The sequence below is a fragment of the Diabrotica undecimpunctata genome, chromosome 4 (genome assembly GCF_040954645.1).
Source record: "Diabrotica undecimpunctata isolate CICGRU chromosome 4, icDiaUnde3, whole genome shotgun sequence".
NCBI classification, from domain to species: Eukaryota; Metazoa; Arthropoda; class Insecta; order Coleoptera; family Chrysomelidae; genus Diabrotica; species Diabrotica undecimpunctata.
In genome coordinates, this window is record NC_092806.1 from 138,963,162 (window position 1) to 138,987,188 (window position 24,027).

General features: G+C 31.4%; 1 protein-coding gene across 1 annotated transcript in view; it reads right to left on the reverse strand.

Annotated features, from left to right (window-relative positions):
• Window positions 1–19,579, reverse strand: part of LOC140438974 (uncharacterized) — a 117,463-nt gene extending 97,884 nt beyond the window's left edge. Inside the window, exon 1 of the mRNA XM_072528608.1 lies at window positions 19,276–19,579. Within this exon, the coding sequence (XP_072384709.1) occupies window positions 19,276–19,451 (176 nt within the window). The 5' untranslated portion in view covers window positions 19,452–19,579. The remainder of the gene's footprint in view (window positions 1–19,275) is intronic.
• Window positions 19,580–24,027: the final 4,448 nt, after the last annotated feature.

Genomic DNA, 24,027 nt, shown 5'->3' on the forward strand with positions numbered 1-24,027 from the left:
CTTATCTCAACTTTATGCTAATGGATAAGGGTTTTTGGATATATTTTTTGTTATTTCTAATAAAGCGATCAGTTTTGTCCTTTTTAGACCAGTACATGCTCAAAATACAAAAACCTTTTTTTTATGTGTTTCCCGTGTTTTTACAGTATATTATTATAATAAAATAAATTATTTTTTTTAAAGAAAAAAACTATGAAATTAAATAAAATTATATATTTATATAAATAATGTAAATTTATCAATAAAATCTAAATATTAATTAGGAAATAATAATAAAATTCAATAACTTTTTATGAAAAAATTAAATTAGTTTATTGTGTGAGGATTTTCCTCACAAAAGGATTTTAAGTTAATAAACGATTATTTAAACTTGTTTGTTCTTGCCCAAACATTCACTCTACAGGTATTCTGTAAATTGCAATCAATTCTTTAAAATTTCATTTTTAAGGTGTATTAAAAAAACTGCAACATTTTATTAAATTTGTTATTAAAACATAGTTTAAAAAAGAGCCGACTTTTTAGATTGTAAACATTTATAATAACTTTGATATTTTTTATGCCACACGGTTGTAGGTCGGCGAAAAGCTGGTAAAAAACACAATTTTCCAAAAAGAACAGTACCTTCTATGACCAATAACAAGAAACAGACCGAGATATTGCAGCTGACAGTTCTCCCCTCCACTTTCCGTGGCGGTATTTTACGAGTACCATCACTCTAACGGATTATAACTTTTTAATTCTTGACTGGTGTGCCATCTATCAGTTGGATCATAAAATTTAAATCTTCATTTACAATCTGTTCAAGTTTCAGCTTTTAATGTTAATAAACAATGGAAATATGGTTTTAAGAAAACTTGTTTTCTTTTGGTCATAGGAGGTTCTGCTTTTTCTGAAACGTGTGTTTTTTCACCAGCTTTTTATTGAATTTACTTAAAATGGTGTGATGTAAAAAATGTAAAAGTTATTATAAATTTATTAAAATGTTGTAGTTTTTTCTAATATACCTTAAAAATTAACCTTTAAGGAATCGATTACAATTTACAAAATATCTCTAGAGTGACTGCTTGGGCAAGAACAGTTTTTTAAATACGCTCTTAAGCACAAACAAATTGAATAACTTACAAACTATTTGGTAGAACTGCTTTAAATTTGACAAAATTTATTAACTCAATAACAGTTATTATATAACATGTCGGTAGGCAAAAAACAAAGTTAATAACATTTATAAATTACCGCATAAGTAAGAGTTTTTTTCAACTACCTTGATAAATTGTTTGTGTATCATTATTTAGACATATATGTTGCAAAAACTCAAAATCGATATTTTATGTTAAAGGTTTTAAAGACTGAGCTACAATAATGGAAATTCATTAATTTTTTTTTGCGGCGTACAAATTCTTGGTTAATCGATTCTTTTCGATTTTCCTATCTTGTTCGTCTTGTTTGTTAAGATTAAATCTCTGACGTCTGAACTAATAAACTAAAGTGAATTTTGAATATGATTTATCATTTTTTATTAAGCTAAACTCAAGACTCACGTACACTCTATATATTTAATTATAGAAAACCTATTGTAGTGGTATCCTAGAAACATATTTTTATTTTAATACAAAATATCTTATAAGTATAATCAAATTAATATTAGACTGTTGAAATTGTGGCAAAAATTTAAATATTAAAAAGAAGATAAAATTATATATCATCAATCATCAGCGTTGTTACGTGAACGGCTTTGTATACTTTTTTAGTCTTATTGTCCAAGAATATTCCCGAAGCTAAATATTGGCAAAGGGATGCGTAAATGCAACTACAACAGAAATCCATTAACCGGTTTTTTTAGTACCTAGAATTCTTGTTGCTCTTAAAACAGTCAGGATTAACCTAGGGGGAAATTTGGGATAATTCTGTGCTCTTTTACCTTTGTTCTAAACTCGAAGTTAGCAATTAAATTAAAATGTTATCAAGAATAGAAAGTAGATAGTTACAGTAACTTTTATTTTATATTATACATGCTTTGCTGTATAATATATTATTGCTCTCAATAAAAATTTAAATTTTGTTATATTTAGTCTTCTCATAATGTTTATAAAAATATAAATAAAGCAGAGATAAGAACATAAACGTGAAATATCTTAATAAATAAATGCTTTTAATAAAAATATTAGCAATAAAAGTTAATTTATTATTCTTAACGTTTATAAGTTTACTCGTATCGATTCTTTATAAAATTCGATATCGGACAAACAATAAGAACTTTTAACAAACGAATGGCAGTGCAGACAAAATCATTTAAACATATAGACTATAAACATGTACGATAGAGTCTGGAAAATTAATATTTATTAATATATTTTAATGGAAGAGATGGTTGTGACTATGATAATGGTGAGGAAAATTGGATATGATATTTAATGAATCCATCATTTAACAAATATTAGGTTAATAGATATATCAATAATAGAAAACACAGCCATTGTGTCAGAATAAAAAAAAACATAAATCAAACTTATTTTAAATTGTTATTTCACATTGTAGAAAAGTTATACAGTACATCATTTAAAATTCTTGAAACTTACCACAAAAATTGGCAACCTTGCGCACAGACGCTATCATAATTTAATAATAAATGTCATAATAAAGAAAAATAATATATTGTTGTGTTGAATTTGTATGCAATTAAATGAAATGTTTACATAACGGACTCTTAGGAGCTAATAGAAACCAATTATTTTGTGTCATGATAATCTATTTTGCCCTGTCGTGACTATCTGCTCTGGATTTTACTATAGAGAAATATTATTTAAAATAAAATTATTAGATCGCCAGTATAAAAGCTCAAAAACTAAAATGCAAGCACGAAAAACATGATAGTAGGAAAAACAAAATTTCCCCATAAAATAATGCACAAAGGAACCTGGCAACGAAACTGTTAACCATTATAGATCACAATATAATAAATGTAAGGCATTCTTCCGACTTCATGGATTTCAGAAACTACCGAGGTCCAAACATAGATAGTGACCACCTTCTTGCAATGACAAAAATCAGAGGAAGAATATCAAACCTAAAAAAGGAAGAACATATGAAACGAGACAGAATTAATGTTGATATTCTGCACATTAAAACCGTTTCAAGAAAGTATAGGAATCAAATAGGTGTAGAAATAGCGAGCCTGGAATTGTCGACAGAATATAGAAACATAATAACTGAGAAAGCATCGGAAATATTGAAGAAAGCCAAACCAGCTTCTCCCAGATTCCCCCAAAAAATAACAACCTGTATGAAGATACACTAACCAGACATATACAAGACTTGCAAGACGAAATAGAAGATGTAGATCAAGTAAATGATGGCATAATGAAGGCTCTAAAAGAAACGGAAAGAGACTGCTGCCCGATCGTTCTGACATAAAGAAAAACTACAAAAAACAAACTTTACAAAATAAAAACAAAGATCGAAACACTACTACTGATAGAACCAAAATCCATGAGGTTGTCGAATCCTTTTATCGCGAAATGTATGAGAGCACCGACAAAAGGCAAGATCAGCCTCAGCCCTTACCACTTCGGAAATCAAATTGAAACGTCAATAAACGTACTTTAACCTTTAATTGTGGCTTATTCCCATTAAAATAGTAACTACTTTAACATGCCACAAGAAAATAGCTTCAGAACAATATAGAGTATTAAAAAACATAGTACGACAAACTTTTTGTCTCTCATTATTTAGAAAATAAAAAAATGTAAACTGTCTTTTGCTTGGCTATCGGTTGCGTCGAAGTCTTTCAACTTTTTTTTCAACTTCGTTAAAATTCTCAGCAATAAACTGATTTTGAGAATTTACGTCTAGTGCATAAAATTTCTGTTTACATGAGCAAGCAGGTTTTAAAAATTTTCCAGGAAGAAACTTATTTGACGTTGAAAAATAAGGGTTTCCCTTCTTTCTTGCATCCCGGCGCTTATTGCGCTGCCAACCGCTTGGATTTCTTTTTCTCTTTCTTGTTTTCTCTTCTTTCGTCAATGCATTTCTTCCTTTGCTATTTTTTATGCAAGTACTGGTACAATTCTCAACTAACTCGTCAGCAAATGACGACTCATGGGATGGTTCATAAACATCTGAACTATCAGACAAATACAAATTATTGTGCACGTCAGCGTCTTCATAATCTTCGTCTGTTTTAGTATCTAATGGCGAATTTAATCCAGTTGATGTAGATGGATGGTAAGTAGATGATATCAACTTACAATTATTAGAATTCCTTATACACATTTTCTCTAAAGTTTTTTCCCGTTAATACATTTTATGCAAATAATTGATGGATTCGACCATTACTTTATGGAAATTCATTTTATGTAACAATAAAACACCGAAAGCTTTGTTTTCACAACTTCCACAAAATTTATTTTAAATTCTTATCACTGCAGCTGTTTCGGCTGATTGCCTTTCTCAAGTGATCTGTTTTTGGCATGGGATTACACTTTATAGTCTCTAATGAAATAGGTTGAGGAGGGTGAAACTGTTTGTCTCAAGCTGATGATTCAGAATTATATCTGTGTTTTTTAATTTGTTGATTTCCATAGATTCTAACAAAGATGGTTTAAGGCCTTTATTTTGAATGTGGAGAATTTTAAATTCGTCATTAAAAGAATGATTATACTCTAGAAGGTGAAGTGCGTATGTAGAATCTGTTTTTCTATTATTGAAAGCCCTTTTATGTTCTGCTATTCGTTTATTAAAATTTTTACCTGCTTGACCAATGTAAGTTTTTGGGCAGTCGCCACATTTAAGTTTGTACACACCACTGTGTAAGTGTTTTTTATGTTGGCTCTTGTTGTTTCTAATATATTTGCCTAGGTTTTTATTTGTTCTGAAAGCTGGTGTTATTCCTTTCTTTTTTATGTGTTTGGCTATTTTTGTTGATATTTTGCCTGTATATGTAATCGAGCAGAAGGTACTGGGTTTTTTCTCTGGTGGTGGAAATACTAAGTTCAGGGCTTTCTTGTGTAGTTTTTGATTTAACATTTTATTAATTGTTTGTTCGTTGTATCCATTTTTTACTGCTATTTGCTTAATGATATTTAATTCTGTCTCAAAATTGTATTTTGACATTGGAATTTCTGTTAATCTATCTAACATACTATGATAGGCTACCAGTTTATGTTGTGTGGGATGGGATGATGAATTGTGAATAGTCGTGTCACTATGGGTAGGTTTATGAAATATGGAGAAGTCATGTTTGTGTTTAAGTCTGATAATATACAAATAACAGTGCAGGACTTATAATGGGCAATCCTTTAAGTCCATTGCTATCAGATATTTTTATGGATCATCTAGAGACAAAAATTTCAAAACATCCCATATTCAAACAGTTTTTATATTGGTGAAGATACGTAGACGACGTATTAGTATGTTTCACAGAAACTAACAGGCAACTCGACCAATTTTTATCGTATATTAATTCTCTTCATAGTCATATTGAATTTACAATAGAAACAGAACAAAATCAATCCATAAATTTTTTAAATTTAAAAATTATCAAAACACAGATATAATTCTGAATGACCAGCTTGAGACAAACAGTTCTCCCCTCCTCAACCTATTTCATTAGAGACTATAAAGTGTAAACGCATGCCAAAAATAGATCACTTGAGAAAGGCAATCAGCCGAAACAGCTGTAGTCATAATAATTTAAAATAAATTTTGTTTATAATAAGTTTTGAAAACAAAGTTTTCAGTGTTTTATTGTTACATTTTATGCATTTCTTGTCCATTTCAATTTTTTATACCAAACTTAATTTACTCACAAAAATAATTTCATCTTCACTTTATTATCTTCAAATTTGACATAGAGACTTCACAAATCTCAAATATAAAATAACCCTTAAGCAAACGTAAAGCAAAAATCATACATTTAAACAAGAAGTGACTGTTACGACTTAGCCAGTTCTGACATTAAAAATTTAAATCTCAATAATGCCAAGTCAACTTTTGCATTTCTTGTACAAATTTTCAGTTTAAAAAGAAAACCTATATCTACATAGGTATTTCGTGATTTTATAAAAATGTAATTTTTAAGGTTAAATAGACCTAGGCATGTCTTGCACTGAAACCGTTGTGGTTTTTTTAGACAGATCAAAAATGTCAAAAGTGCAAAAAAGTGACTTAGGCACTTCTTGCACCAAGCCACAGATTTATCCATTGAATTCTGACTTTAATAAAAATAATATATATATTTAACCAAGTCCCTAGGTAGCAACATAGCAGAAGTTTATAGTATATTCCAACATTCAATAAATCCCTATATATACTACATAATACCCTTAATTAATTTATTGTCTCTAATGTAATGTCTGAGTTATGAATAACGCTCCGAACTTGCAACAGCACGGCTAAACTTCGATAAATTCTAAACTTAATTTCTGTTTGATATGCACGATTGTTCTGAGTAAATACCGAGATAAAGGAAACAGTAAACAGGAGAAATTAATTAGAAAGTTTCTTTACATAAAAACGTATGTAGCAAGTTTGAGGAGGAAATATATGACTGATATTAGGTAGCACTAGTCTGCGGGTTTAACATTATATTAAATTATGTTGCTCTAAATAGTTAGATATGTTTTGTTCTATTTGTCTGTAAACTATTTTCTTTGCCGTTTTCTATTACCGTTAGATCCTAATGAAATTGTTTATGGTTGTTTCTAATCCAAAATTTAATTTGAATTTATTTTATTTTGTGTCTCATCATCATCACTTTGGCTTTACAACCCTGTGTGGTTCCTAGCCTCCCCAAGAATTTTTTTCCAGTCGTCCCTATCCATCGCCTTCCTCCGCCAAGCACGTATTTCCATATTTCTCATATCTTGATCTATGTTGTCTAGGAATCTTGTTCTGGGTCTTCCTCGTCTTCTTTGACCAATAGGTCTATCAAGGAGCGTTTTTCTAGCTGGATCGGTTTGCTACATCCGCATTACATGGCCTACCCACCTCAGACGTCCTATGTGTTTTACGATATCTGGTTCCTAGTATGTTCTATAAAGTTCAAAGTTGTATCGTCTTCTCCAGACACCATTTTTATTTACCGCTCCATAGATTCGCCTAAGTATTTTTCTTTCGAAACATCCTAACATGTTTTCATTACTTTTTGTTAAAGTCCAGGTTTCTGAACCATATGTTAGGACTGGGCGTATTATTGTTTTGTAGAGTTTTACTTTTGTATTTCTTGATATAACTGTAGATTTAAAAAGGAGATTAAGCCCAAAATAGCATCTATTAGCCGTGCAAATTCTGCAGTTTATCTCTGTGGTAGTGTCATTTTCAGTATTGACGAGCGTTCCCAGGTATACAAATTCGTTAGCTGCTTCGATGACGTCGTTTTCTATAACAAGTGGCCGTAGTATTTGTGGTTGCGTACTTATTTTCATGTATTTCGTTTTATTGGTGTTTATTATTAAACCCATTTTTGTGGCCGCTTCCTTTAGTGCTACGTACGCCTCTCGTGCTGCGTTTTCCGTTCTCCCAACAATATTAATTTGTTGTATAACTTAAATAATATTTAATATTAAAATTTATTGTTACAAAACGAAAACGTTTTGAAATAATTGTAATCCTTATGGAGACATTTTAATTATTTTTTATTATGAAATAATGAAATTTTTACTTCTCTGTAAGTTTTTTTTCCAGATTATAAAACATCTATATTGGAATCAAACAGCCCCACATGAAGAATGGACATATGGTGAGTGAAAACGTAACCATTTCAAGAGGGGTTAGACAGGGCTGTATTCTTTCGCCACTGCTTTTCAACCTGTACACGGAACAAATATTTCTAGAGGCACTGGAAGAGTACAACGAGGGCATCAAGATTAATGGCGTACCAATAAGTAATTTTCGATATGCAGATGACACTGTTATACTGGCCGATAATATCGAAGATTTACAGATGATGTTAAATAGAGTAAATACAATTGGCAACCAATTTGGACTGAAGATCAATAGAAAGAAAACTAAATTTATGGTGATCAGTAAAAAGAAAATTCAACATATCGACCTGAAGCCGAACGTATTGAAAGAGTACACCGATTTAAATATCTGGGATATACAGTAAATGATAAGTAGGAACCAGATGTAGAAATTAAAATCCGAATTAAAATAACAAGATCCAAATTCATCAAAATGAGAAAGCTCTTAAGCAACCGCCACCTAAGCGTTAACCTCCGATGTTCCACGAAATGCTACGTACTCTCTACGCTACTTTACGGAATTAAAAGGTGGACGTTAACAGCAGCAACTATAAAGAAGTTAGCGGCTCTAGAAATGTGGCTGTATCGACGCATACTGAGAATACCTTGGACAGACAGAGTGACCAACACAGAGGTATTAAGACGAATGGGTAAAGATATGGAATTGTTAACAACTGTTAAAAGGAGGAAAGCGTCATACCTGGGCCATGTGTTCCGTAATGATAAGTACAGTCTGCTACAGCTTATCGTGGAAGGTAAGATTGAAGGTAGAAGAGGTTTGGGTAGAAAGAAGAAATCCTGGCTGAGAAATTTAAGAGAATGGTTTCAAATACCAGAAGCCGCAAACATAATACATGCGGCACAAAACAGAGAAACCTATCGTTTGATGGTCGCCAACCTTCGGTAGAAGACGGCACATAAAGAAGAAGAAGTAAGTTTTTTTAAATATTGGTATACAGCCAACTACTGGGATTTTCTCCTTTTACTTTTAACTCAATAACAATATGGTTAACTTGGCTCTTTAGTATTTGAAATTAGCTACACAACAAAACAATTTAAAACTGGACATATGGTTTATATCCAAGTACCTTAACTTCAAAGTTTTTCCAACTTTTAGCATTGTAAAATCATCAAAAAATGTATCTCACAACATCAGGAGATCACTACAAACCAAACTAAAAACTAATGAAGAAGGAGATATGTACTCATTAGAGTAAACTCAACTACATCACTGTAAACTTAAGGTAAAAGGTGACGTACGACTCCTTGCTCTAAACTGTTGGATTATTTAATGGTATCAATATTTAAATGACAAATTGTTCAAGACAGGGTAGAATTTTTTATTTTCATTAAATTTAAAAGATTAAATACTAAACTTATCAAACTCATCAGTAATAAAACATTGCTTAATCAGGCATCTGGTGCTAGAAATAACAGAAAATTCTACAACTTTTAGTTGCATCCCAGAATCAACAACCTTTCCAACATATCTTTTTTCAACGAAGAAATCCAACCGCTGAACTATCTATGGTCCCAAACACTCCGTCCTTAAAGATTTATCCTTAAAAAATCTAGAGAGTCTTTCTATTAAGACAGACATCGTCATACAAAATTTATCTTTTTTTATTTTTTATCAAAAGGCTATTACGTTACACTTTTTCAAATGCCTGGAAGATGTCTAAGAAGAATCCGGAGCAATATATTCTGTTGTCCAGTAGGTTTTACCTTGTTTTAAAGTAGGTAGTAGGTATTGAGAAGGAGTGTGAATTGTATGATGTTACAAAAAGTGCATGATTGATCTAACTTAACTTAAATCACATTTGCTTACACTGCAGTATATAAGAACAACCAGACTTCTTTTTAACATGGCGTTTAAGATTTTTGGCCAAGGATAGCATTAAGATTGCAAGTGTCATTTACTAGGAGTCTTCTTACTAATATATACTAAATATATTTAATATACTTATCATTAAAAAATTTTTAAAATCAAATAGAGATAATATTACTAATAAAAACTTTAAAACCAGACTCGCTAAGGCCGGAAAAATGAGTATGAAAAGATTGTACGAGAGTTTGAGCCGAGCATTACACAAAAGAGCTTACGAAAGCTAAAGATTACAGATTAAAGGTCCTTTCTAGTCTTTCCAATATAAAATGCATTGGGCCATGCAATTAATATTAAAAGATAATTTTTAATACTATCCAATTTTTATTAAAAACTAAAGCTAAAACAATTTTGAAAAAGAAAAATGTTATCTTATAAAAAGACGCTAAATATTTTTCACTTTCACAGTATGTCTGAAACAGGCCCGTTCCTAGGGTAGTGAGCGCCTGCGTGCAGGATTTTTTGTGCGCCCCCATATTATGTTTTTAAGATACCTATATCATAACATGTTCTTGTAATATGATTGAAAATACGATATGAATGTAAAAAGAAAAATAAAACAAACCATGTTGAAAAAAAGGTTTTATTTTCAAAATTAAATGAAGAAAAAGGTCATTTTATTATATAAGTTAACAATAAGAAAGAAAACACTCAATTCGCAAATTAATAAGGCATTCTGCAATATAACATGAAACAATAACGGAAAGGAGATACTCTCAATGCAAAAAAACTTTATTAAATAATACATATATACCAAGTGAAAAATAATTAAATAACAAATATTGGAATTACAACATGACACGTCGTGCTTTCACAGATGCAAGCTCATTAATTATTTCATTGTGATCAATGGCTTCACAAATTTTATTTTCAATTGAAATGACTGTCAAATTAACCTTTCTTGGCACATTACGTTCTTAAATAATTTTTTATAAGCTTTAGCTTTGAAAAACTCCTTTCGCCAGATGCCACCGAAATTGGAAGGGTCAGGAATATTCTCAAGGCTATAAATAGATTTGGAAATCCGAAATCTTGCTAGAGTCTGTGATTGGGTTAAGAACTTTGTATGACAGAATTTCATTATGCAAATCAAGACCATTAATATCTTTGCATACGTTTCCTTCATGTTGAATTTGTAAAGCTAAATCCAAATCCATACATGATCTTTTAATCACATCAGAATCTAGATTTTAAAAATTACCCAAAAATCCAAATAAATCGTGGCACTTATCTATTCCCCCAAAGCGTCTTTGTAGGCATTGAATTGTTTTGTCCAAAATTTGAAAATAAAAACTGATCTTAAACTTTTGTTTTGGATCGAATACTGTTTCATCTGTACCTTCATACGAAAATTGAAGCTTCGTCTTTCTTTGTCTTAATAATGGAAATGTTTGCTCTACATCACTTTTTTCTGCTTCTGCTACAGCCTCATTCATGAAAATCTCGAAATGTTTGTGTCACCTTTTTTCAGTGAAATAAATAATAAGATTTTTTATTTCTCTGTGGCATTCATTTAAAGTTGTATTTGGATTCTGGACCATTTTACGTACTATATTAACTTTTGTTAACACATCATGCCAAATTATAATACAAAAAATTAATTTTTAATTTTGTCTAATAGTGACCTTGCTAAATGTTTCGTTTTCATATCTCTTGAATTATCTTCTACCAAACCATGTAAACTTTTACAAATTTCGAGGAATTGAAACCTAAGAGGGCGAATGGCTTTGACTTTGCTTTCCCATCGTGTTTCACTTACTGATTTTAAAGTTAAGTTTGGTACATTCCTTTTTAAAATATCCCATCTGTAGGGTGAAGCAGAAAAAAAATTGAACAATTCCTGAATAATTGAAAAAAAAACCTACAGTCTCATATATGAAATTTTAGCTGCATCATTGACACTTAAATTAAAAGTGTAAGCTGAACAAGGCAAAAACATTGCTCTGGGATTAATTTTTAGAATTTGAGCTTGAAGGCCCACATGCTTGCTAGACATATTTGCCCCATTGTTGTAACCCTGACCTCTCATGTCATCAAGGTTTATTTCAAATTTTGATATTTCTTCTTTTAAAAAATTGAAGAGCTCTTCTCCTGTAGTATTTAAAACTTTGAAAAAACCCAGAAAGTGTTCTCTAATTTCGACTTCATATGGAGAACAATAAACGAAGCGAATTATGACCGTCAGCTGCTCAACATGGCTAGCATCTGGGGATTCATTCAAAATAATTGAGTAATATTTTGCTGTTCTGAGGCAACTCAGAATTTCTTTCTGAATATTTCTTGACAATAAATGAATTAATTTATTTTGGAAGTGATTGCTCAGGTAATAAGGCATATTGCGCCTCTAGACCTTCAAATATTGCTCAGGTGTTCCATCATAACTGGCTCGAATTTAGCAATAATTTCAACTAATTTAAAAAAATTGCCATTATTAGGCTCATAAAGATTCGTACTGTCACCCCTAAAAGCTAAATTTTGGCGAGGTAAATATTGCACAATACAAATCATTCTTTTGATGATTTCACGCCATCGTTGTTTTTCAATACTCAAACGCGGCAAGCGGCGTTAGACGACGCGTCGTGTGCTGACACTAATAAAATTGTAGGTTGGTAATTTAATTAGTAATTTTGGTATTATAATAGGGAATAGTAATCGGATGAAGTGATTGCTTTAGCGCTTACCGGGGAAATACTGAACACTGACTTTTTTTGTTTTAGAAGTGAGAATATTTTTGTAATGGTAACCAAATATTTGGCGCCCCTAAAATTTAGCGCCTGCGTGCGGGGCATTCATTGCATACCCGCCAGGAACGGCCCTGGTCTGAAACATAAAATCCCGCATAACTACATTAATATGTGGAAGATATAAATCCACTTTCAATAATTAATTTCAAAGGCTTTTAAAAATTTGTGATAGCCTTAACCTTCCTCATGCTAACGTTTTTTTTTGTATATTTTGAAGACATTTTTACCAATAACTATTACTAGAAATAATTTAAACATTAAGAAATATAATTTTATTCAAACATTTTAAAATTAATAAATTTACTTTAACATTAATTACATATTTTAACTTTCTTGCTGTGTTACGAATAAACAATATTATTACATTTAGAACATTTACTTTGATACTTGCAATATTTCTTTTTTAGGCAAATATGGCACCTTTCTGTTCTTTTTGGTGGTAGTGAATTCGGGTCTTGCATGGGTTTTTCTACGGCGTAGAGAGTATTTCAAATCCAGTGGCGAGCACTTCCACGTAATATTTTATGGCGCAGATAATAAAATGTCTATGATAAGGACCATGCAGTGGCGTTGCAATATTAAATAATCTGAGTTTTTTTAATTTGAAACCGCACTAATCTCAAAATTATTACTCACTTAAATAATTAAGAGAGTTTGGTTTTACTCTCATATTGTAAACTTTGTGTTAGTAATATTATCTCTATAATATTTTTAATTTAAAAATCTTTTATTGATAAATAAAGTATATAGATTGAAAAATATTAGTAAGAACACTTCTTAGATATGACACCTGCAATCTTAATGCTATCCATGGTATGACATCCTAAACGCCATGTTAAAAAGAACTCTGGTCTTTTTGCGGTAGATCACTCATTTACTTTTTGTACCATCATACAATTCACACTCTTTTTCAATTTTAAAATACTTGGATCACAACCCATCGCCACTAGTATCTTCAATTCTATGCAATATAGATGCAAATCACGAATCATAACCACACGTGGCCAAACTCTGCTTAAAATTATTGTGATAAATAAAATTAGCACTCTATTTACAAGTCAAGCAACCTACTGTCCTACTGACAGGCGAAAAATACCGGACTCCGTTGACTTCTGTCATCGCTACACTGTCTAAGGGACCAAGTTGCTCAAAGTGGTACTCTGTAATATTAACGGACCCATCCAACATGCCCAAGAGGTCAAAACTAGTTATGTAATATACAATATACAACACCAATCATCCAGACGGTATGGCACAAGGCGGATCTGGAGTCATAATCAAAAAATCAATAAAGGATCACGAGCAAAGCAAAACCAGTAAAAACTATTTGCAAGCCACTAGCATATCCATTAAAGATTGGGAAGGGCCATTTACAATAATAGCCATGTACTACACAACACGAGAAAATATGAACAAACAATAATTTACACAGTTCTTCCGATCTCTTGGAAACGGATTCTTAGCAGGCGGAGACTACAATACAACACTAAAAATACACACTGAGGATCTATACATTTCTCCAAAAAGGAGACAACCTTATATATGTATGCTAGACAACAATATTAATACCATATTTACATTTAAACCTACCTATTGGCCTACCGACAGAAATAAAATACCAGATCTGGTAGATTTTGGTGTCACCGTGGGTTTACTAAACAACCACTTGGGAACGCTATTTCTTGTTATGATCTGTCTTCGTCTTGGCCACTCTCTTGTTTTAATAGAAGTCCAGAAATACTTTACAGAACATTATCTGTATATATCTATTTACATTAATTTAGAATTAAATATCCTAACTAACAATAAACCTGGAAGTTGACAATGCCAGAAAATACCTTAAATAAACTATACAAGAACCTGCATGGAATCAAGGACAATCCAGGAAATAAACGGCCCTACTTATAAACTAATTAATAAAATAAAACGAAAAATTAATGGGAAACGAATTTTAAGACGTAGATGGCAGCTGACTAGAGCACTACAAGACAAGACCAAGAATAAATAGTGCCCAGTTAAAATGGTATTAAATAATCACAAAAACAATAGTATACATTCTCAGGCATTTTTCGTCTACAGAAGCTACCAAGTATTCACTCTAGAAAGTAACCAGGCAAATGGAAAGTGCTCAATTCTCCAACCCTCTAATCCGCACTGAAGATGGCATATGAGACAGCAATAGGGAGAAAGCCGAAACCAACAAAACCCCTTCTTTATCTTACACAACTGTATAACACTGTATTAAGAACAAACCATTTTCCTCTAGTTTAAAAATTAGCCCAAATAATGTAAATTCCAAAACCCGGAAAATGGAAAATTGAAGGAAATAAAGTCCACCAGATCTGTTAGCGTCCTACTCATTAGCCTCCTACCTATTATGTCTAACATATTAGAAAAACTTTTCTATCTCTTTTAAACATATTGTTTATTGTTCTATTGATAACATGTTGCATTAGTCAAGTCAAGTCAAATGTATTGATCACATTCGACATTATACAAAGTACATGTATGAGACAAGTCAAAGTTACAGACATACATCTTAAAAGTATACAGGGTGGTCCTTAAGTAATTGTACAAACAGAAACCGTAGATTCTGCACTTTAAAATATTACGATTTAAGCCAAATTGCTTTAATAAAATGTTGATATTAAGAAAGATAAAGGGTGTTAAACTGGAAATTTAAAGTTTTAATTTTCGCTATAACTTTTATGTTTGTAAACATTTATGTATAAAAATTTACAGTTGGACACTATTGAGCAGGATAAATTATAATTTTTTACTTACTTTAATTTAACTAATAGAGGGCGCCACATATGCCACATATGTGGCATAAATTTTCGCTTAACTTTTTTGCTCTTTAAGTTAGCTCTATTTGTGTTAAAAAATATTAAAGATACATTATTTTTACTAAGAAAAGGTATACTTGTTAGTAACCTAAAAATTCAACAGATTTCGAGATAAATGCATTTTATAAGTCAGCTGCACAATAATTCTTAGTTTGTTATTTGTGTGGTAAAGCACTGAATACCTGTAGATAAGCATAATTCATAGTTTATTCTTATTAAAACAACTCAAAGATGATAATGTAACATCACAAAATGCTTTGTTATGGGTGCTAAATGTCTTATTGAAGAAAAGATATTTCATCTTCTTCTTTAGATGCCGTGTCCGTATTCAGACGTTGGCCGTCATCATGTTTACAATTTCCCTTTGCTATCGCTTCTTAAGTTTCTATAATGGCGTTGTATTACTTTTTCTCTATTGTAAAATGCTAAAAACCCAAAATATGTGGTTTATGCAATATGGTACACGACCACATTCTAGAGAGAAGGCAGTTAGAACATACTTAAATACAACTTTTCTGAACCATGGATTGGTCGTGGTAGTCATATTCCTTGGTAATGTGGTGAGATATTGATATAATTATTTAATTGATAAAAAATCCGAAAAGAATACTTATTGTTCATTACGTAAATATTGTTTACCTAGTTTTATTGGGACAAATAGAAATTAGAGAATAGGTATTGAATAACACATATGTGTCCTGTTTCATAATACTTTTGCTACAAATCTAACCTGAAAGACTCAGCATTTTTACAAAAACATCATCGTTGTCCTAATAACCGATATTGAATAAGATGTAGTTCCATAATATACCATAAGATTTGGATAGGTATCCAAAATAATATATTCATCCATTATACATTATAGCCACCACGTAGCCCCGAATTTAATCCGCATGATTTTGGTGTATAGGGCACATTAAAACAACGTGTCTATAAGAATCCCATAAGCATTCACAACCAACTATGGGAAGAAATAAATACTGCAGCAGTTTCTTTAGAACCAATGATGATAATTAATATGACACGATCTTTTATAGAATTTATTGTCAAATGAATTAAAGAAAATGGTCGACATATCGAACACTTACTTTAATGAAAAGTTATGTTATTTAGTTTAACTTTTTCTTAATTTGGTTTGTAAACAAAATGTTTTGATTATGAGTTTCTTTTAACATAAAACGTAAAATCCTATTATTCTGTTATTTTGTCAAATCCTATTATTAATTATACGGCTGATATGTTTATTTTATTTAATATTTCGTTAACTATTTACTTTAGTTAAAAGTATTTTATACCAAAATTCAGAAGTATGAATGTTTTTGTCTATTTTTTCTTCGTTACCTGGAGTAATTGCCTTAGATCAGAATTACGCAGCTGATTTTTAAAATGCGATTATCTCGAAAAGTGTTGAGTTTTGAAGTTCTTAACAAGTATACCTTTTTCTTGTTAAAATAATGTATCTTTAATATTTTTTATCCCAAATACAGGTAACTTAAAGAGCAAAAAAGTTAAGTGCAAATTTATACCACATATGTGGCATAAGTGGCGCCCTCTATCAGTTACATCAAAGTGTGCATCAAATTATAATTTCTCATATTTAATAGTACCCAGTTGTAAATTTTTATACATAGATTTTTACAAACATGAAAGTTACAGCGAAAAATAAAATTTTAATTTTGCACTTTAACACCCTGTATTTTTCTTAACATCAACATTTTATTAAAGCAATTTGGCATAAATCGTAATATTTTAAAGCGTAGAATCTACTGTTTCTTTTTGTACAATTACTTAAGGACCACCCTGTATAAATTAATAAACACGATAAAACATACTTAAAAGTTATTTTTAGAATATGGCTCTAGCTCACAAATGTATTGATGTACACACCTCCGAAAGTTTGGCTGATGTAAATTCATTCGTATATCTATTGGTAATTTGTGAAAGAAACTTATGGCTGCATAATGTGTGCTACCTTCCAACAAAACGGAACGATGTTGTGGTAGCATAAAGTGATCGTCTCTGAATCTTGTTGAATAAACATGGTTAAATTTAAATTTATTAAATTCATAAATTTTGCTATGTAAATACATTATACACGAAATTATATACAGACCAGGAATTGTAAGAATATTGTTTTGTCTAAAGATGCCTCTAGACAAGAATTTTTAAATTTCATTTTATACATTAGCCTAATAGCTCTTTTCTGAAGTACAAATATCTGCTCTAATTCAGAGGTATAACCCCAGACTTCAATCCCATATTTGGCTATTGAGTAAAAATGGGCAAAGTATACTGTTTTTAATATTGATGTATGAAAGAGACGTGAAAGAATTCTCAATGCATAACATGCGCTACTTAATCTGGATTTCAAATTAGAAATGTGGTTTGACCATTTACAATTACTGTCTAGAAGTACCACCAGCAACTTTGTGCAGTCTGTTTTATGTATTGCTGCTTCTATAGTGGCTTGATGGTTTAATAAATTATTTGACGTGAAAATCATATACTCTGATTTCTCTTCATTCAAAACTAATTTGTTGGATAACAAATAGCTGTTGATGGTGAATAGTATCTGTGTAGTTTTATTTTGCAAATTTTGATTAGACGTTCCTGTGACTAGAATGTTGGTATCATCCGCATAACTGATGATGTTAACCCCAGTCAGTGAATTAGTTACCAAAGCTATATCATTAATAAATACTATAAAAAGTAGAGGACCCAATACACTACCCTGAGGGATACCATAATGGATATCCAATGTGTTTGATTCGTTTACAAGTTTATTAGACGTTATCTTTACTTTTTGTCTTCTATTCTCTAGGTAGGAAGTGAAACACTTTAGAACTAAACCACGAATACCAATCCCCTCATGTTTTATTAGCAATAAATTATGATCTAAACTGTCAAAAGCATTGGACAAATCGAGAAATAAACCACATGCCTTCTCTCGTCTGTCCAAAGCATCCAACACTAAGCTGACGAAATTTGCAAGAGCTGTAGTTGTAGACTTAGAAGATGTAAAACCATGTTATGCTTTTTTAGGAATTCGTTCATTCTAGTATAAACCAGAGTTTCAATTATCTTTGAAAACACAGATAAGAGACTTATGGGACGATAGTTGTTAAGGTCATCTTTTTCACCACTTTTGAATAAAGGGATTACAATAGATATTTTACACATACTAGGAAATATTCCTTGTTGAAAAGAGGCATTACAAATATCCGTGAGTGGATCTGCGAGAGTATGAATGCATTGTTTTAATAACTTAGGGGAAATCTGATCAAAACCACAACTGTGTTTGGATTTAAAACTTTCGACTATACTAGTTATTTCCTGTGGGTGAGTTGGATATAAAAACATAGAACAACTATTACGGTTTTTTGATGCTGATGTAAACCCACCTATTTTAGTAGGATCCAAAGCGGCAAGTAACTTTGGAGCCATTTCAACAAAATTGTGGTTAAATTTGTCTGCTAAATTACTGTTATCATCATTAGGTACTTTTAAGTTATTTTGTTTCCCGACTGTTAAGTTTACTTAATGCCAAATACATTTCATTTTATTTGATGATTCGTTTAACTGTCTCATAAAGTAACTACTTTTAGCTGCTTTTAATTTAATTTAATATTCTGTTTTTGCCAAATAAAGGAAGATAGAAAACCAAACCTCTTTTTAAGATAATGTCTATGATGTGTAAAACAATATATAGATGGTAGCTCTCATTGGTGTGTGTTTTTTCAGAATTTAAAATAATAAATTTCCATTGAATTATGTAGTTTTTCTCTTTTGCGAAGTTAAAAATCAAAACCTCAAAATCAAAAAGATGGGTCAATGTAGTCTCCAACATCACTAGAAGATAGGCATCTTTGGAATAAAAAGCAGTTTTTTGACTTTATAAATGTAAACCTATCATCTTAGTTAGAACATCGGACACTTATTCTCATTTATATAAATTTCATCTTAAAATCCAAGCACAGTGTTTCCCCCAAGATTTATCCTTCCACTTATAATAAAACCGTGTAAATTAAATTACCATTTTATTATACATATAAATAACTTACCGTCTGTAAGCTCCTTCATTCTGATAAGCCAACTCGTCTTCTTTAACTCTAGAAACTCTTCTTTCTTGACTAGACGTCGATTGATTGATGGGAACTAAACTGAGTTTTCTCGAAGTTCGGTACAAATTTTCTTGTTCACTTCGATTCATATCGCGAAACATCACCAAAGAAAGCATTGGCGAAAGGGCCGTTAGGCCCCACTGGCTCCCCGAATTTTTGCCACTTTGAATACGATGGCCTTCGATGCGTGTATAGTTTTTTTGGTATTTGGTTGATACCACGAAAATGTCTTTTCCAAATTGGGTTCATTTACTGAGAAAAATAATTTAAATTACCAAAAATGCTAGATGGAAATATAATTTAGGTGTAATATTTATACAGTGTGTACAAAAATAAATTAATTACATAATATTTTCATAAAACTAAATTAAAAATATATATAGGGTGCTCCATTGCTTCATAATACTGTAAAAGTATATTTTTTAAACGGTACTAGTATTTTTTGCAATTTTCCATAATATAATAAATTACAAATGAAAACGTTAAAACGAGTTAGTCTTTATTTTATTGGTTTCAAAGTTAAAGGATTTTAAAGTAAATTTAAAAAAAATCAGTGATATTTACCGACTTTATATAAAGGGTGTTGCTTGTCTACTTTGTATACCTACATGCTCCATGATGACTTTGGCCTCTACAAAGTTTAGTGCAATTTTGGCTAACACCTTGAAAATGTGATACAAAAAAAATACCGGTTTAAAACTCTTTATATCTGCAGGATCATCATCATGATCATCACCCAGCCTTTATTTATCACGTCCACTGCTGGACATAGGCCTCGTGTAGGTGGTTTTCCTTTACTACGTTTGTCACTCTCAATTTACAAGCCGTAGCCTTGGTTAGAGTCATAGTTTCCGCCCCATAGATCATGACAGGTAACATGCATTGGTCAAATACTTTTCTTTTGAGGCTAATAGGTATGTTTGCCCTACGTGTATCTCGCAGTTTTCCAAGGGCTGCCTACGCTAAAGTAATTTGTTTTTGGATTTCGCATGTTTAGTTATTCCTGCTAATTCTTATTGCATGACCCAAATACCTATATTTTTCCTTCAATTCTACCACTTTGTCTTGAATAGTTAAATGGTTATTGGGGACCATATTTGTCATAAACTTAGTTTTGGTCAAGTTCATTCTGAGGAACACCTTCTAACATGCAAAATTCAATTCATTTAACATATTTGTGGCCTCTGCTAAATTATAAAGTGTCATAAAGACAATGTCATCTGCGAAACGGAGATGGTTAAGCTTTCCGCCATCTATTGTTACTTCTCTGTGGTCCCAATTAACCTTCTTAAAAGCATATTCTAATGCCGTTATAAATAATTTCGGTGACAAAGTATCTCCTTGCCTTATCTTATTTATTGGTCAGGTTTTATCGTGTACATTGACAATGATAGTGGCATAAACATTATAAATAAGTTCACTATAGCTATGGTCAATCCCGCTGTCATTCATTGCTTGTATAAGGCTGTCTATTTCGATCGTGTCGAACGCTTTATGAAAATCTATAAAAGTGAGAACAAGAGGTTTGTTTTATTCTATAGATTTTTCAATAAGTGTCTTTACTGTATAGAGGTGATCATTGATACCATAATTTTAACGCAATTCTACCTGCTCTCTCAGTTGATAGAAATCTAATTTTTTCTCCAATCTTGATGTCACTAACCTAGTGAAGAACGGGCTTGCATATATGGTTCAACAGGCTAATAAGTCTATAATTTTCTAGGTCAGTTTTATCTCCTTTTTTATGCAAAAGGGTGGTTATAGCATTGTTCCATCCTTTGGGCACCTCTCTTTGCTGCAAACATAGATTAAACAGTTTCCTTAATTTATTTATTAGCATATTTCCTCCATTTACGATATCTTCTATTACAATTCCATCCTCTCCTGGGGCTTTGTTATTTTTCATTTTTCTTAAGGCTTGTCGAATCTCAGCTACCTGTATGTCTTGCATTAGTTCGGAACCTTGATTGAAGATCTTCTTTGAAATGGCTCTTTGTATTCCTGTTTGATCTTCTCGTCTACTTCCATATAATTTCTCGTAAAACTCTTCGACGACCTGTATTAACTCGTCTCTACGTGATTAGTTAAATTATGAATTTCGCATTTCCCAATCGTTAGCTTTCTACGTCCAACTTTTAAGATGTTATTTTCCTCTATAGTGCGTTTATTATTATCGGTTTTAAATTTCTTTAAATCTCTCCTGATTGCCTTCGAAAAAGTTGTATTTATTTCTTTTAGAGTGTGGGTGTCTGCATTCTTATCGCTTCTCATTTGTCTTCTTTGATCCAGTAGCGTTTTAGTATATGGACTTATTTTACTATCTGATTTTCTTTTAGAACAGTGCACTCGGTAACTGTCTTGTAAGCCGTTTATGATGTAATTATTCAAGTCGTCAAGATCGTTCTCGGAGGTTTCATGCAGTAGTAGCTTATTATTGATTTGTGCCTGATATTGGTTGATATCTAATGGGGGTGTCCAGACACCATGAGATTTATTTTTAATCATTATGTTCCTTTCTCTTGTAACGTTATATACGTCACATCTTTATTAACTTCTATTTAAATAATTATTTTGTTTTAATTTCTTTATTAATTTATTAATTCCTGCTTTCAGATTCGTTTTTACTATTTTTTCTTCAAAAAGTAGTTGGCGCCCTCTGTCTTTCTTTTCTTTCTCTTTCTGTCCCGTAGAATAAATATTCACCCTCTCTCTTTCTGTCCGGAAGACTAGATATTCTGTTCCATGTTGACAGAAAAGCTATTTCTATCATAGGCTTACGTTCTATGTCATCTGTACTAACTTCATTTCAATCTCCCACTTAGTTTCTGTCAATCAGCTTTTCTGACTTTGTCAGAGGGATATGTTTTGTCTATAATTAAAATTTATAAAAGAAGGCAAAAATTATTATAAGCTTCATTTTATGGTCTAGAACATTCTCTTGGGGTGAGTACTTTCATTGTAATATTTATTCTATAATTCTGACCGCATTTCCAATATTCATAACCTTACTTCTTTCAAAACCACGTTTCTTGATAATATGCATGTAGGACAGAATTTACCTAAGTAGTAATAATTATATTTCATTTTATCCTTGCCATTCGCTATTTGTTTAATTGTAATTTTGTAAAATGGTAATAAAGTTAAACCCCTTTTGATCTGTCTCTAATACAAGTTATTGTTGTATTTTTAGTTTATTGGCGGCTTTATTGACGATTCTATTCAAGACCATATTTTATTGACCATATCCACGTGTTTATTAACAATTTTATTAAAAACTATTGGAGGACCTAACCTAAATTCTAATCAAATCATAAAAAAATTATTGACCATTTAAGGACCTAACCAACATAAATATGATTGGTTAAAATTTGTTTTATTTGCTATCATCTAAGGGTTCAGGTTCAATTCCTAGTTTAAGAAAAGAAGAAATCACACTTGAGATACTGAGCTAGGCAAGGCATAGACGATAAGCTCCCATGGTTGATTGAGGTATTATTGTTATAATAAATCTTCAATTCTCTTTGGTAGTCGTATCGTTACACTCTTTTTATGTTGATTTTTTACTTTCACTTGTATCATTCTGTAGTCACTGCATGTGGTGAACTTGTTGAGTACCGTTACATCTTTAATTATTTGTTTTTTGTCACTTATGATGTAGTCGATTTTGTACCTTGTTCTACCGTTTGGACTTTCCTAGGTCCATCTTCTATGCATAGTTTTCTGAAAGAAGCTGTTTATGTTAAATAAATTATTCTAAAGTAGGAATTCTAGAAGCGTTTGTCCTTGGTCATTTCCTCCTGGGGAAACGAATTTTCCTAAGGATGTTTCTAGCTCTGCTTCTTTTACACCTATTTTTGCTTTAAAACCGCCACATGAAATTGTGAATTTAGTACAAGAGTACTAACTTACTAAGAGTACTACTTAATAATAACTGACATCAAAGTGAAGCTCAAAAAAGTCCAAGAAAGCCCCAAAACACCAAAATTAAATATCTCAATATCCAACAAAACGTTAATAGAAAATGACTTAAACAATGAGCTAAAGAAATCAATCAATGAAAACAACACAGAAATATGGAACACATTTAAAGATCTTACCTTGAAAGTAATAGAAAAATATACAACAACGTTACACACACACAAAAAACAACAATGGATGACTGATAAAATTCTGGAATTAATGGAGCAAAGAAGGAAACTGAAAGGTAACACGACAGAAAATAAGGAAAAACAGAAACTAAGTAAACGAAAAATAAAGGTGGCTAAATAAAAATGGATGGAGGATAAATGCAAGGAAGTAGAAAAGTTGAATGAAAAACATGATACGTTTAATATGTTTAAAAAAGTTAGAGAAGTAGCTGGTCTTTATCATAAGAAAACTCCACATACTATAACCGAAAAATGATAATAGACGAACATGAAATTCGAACAACCTAGTGTAATTATATAAGTGAACTGTATAATGATAATAGGCCCGAAGAACTGGAGACTTTAGTTGAAGGTGAAAGACCAGAAATACTAAAATCAGAAATACTGCATGCTATAAAGTTAGCAAAGAACAAGAAAGCCATTGGCCCTGATAACATACCAACAGAAATGTTAAAGCTTATAAATGAGGAAAACATTGGAATACTGGTCAAGCTTTTCAATGATGTTTATTCGACTGGTGATATCCCTGAAGATTGGTTACAGT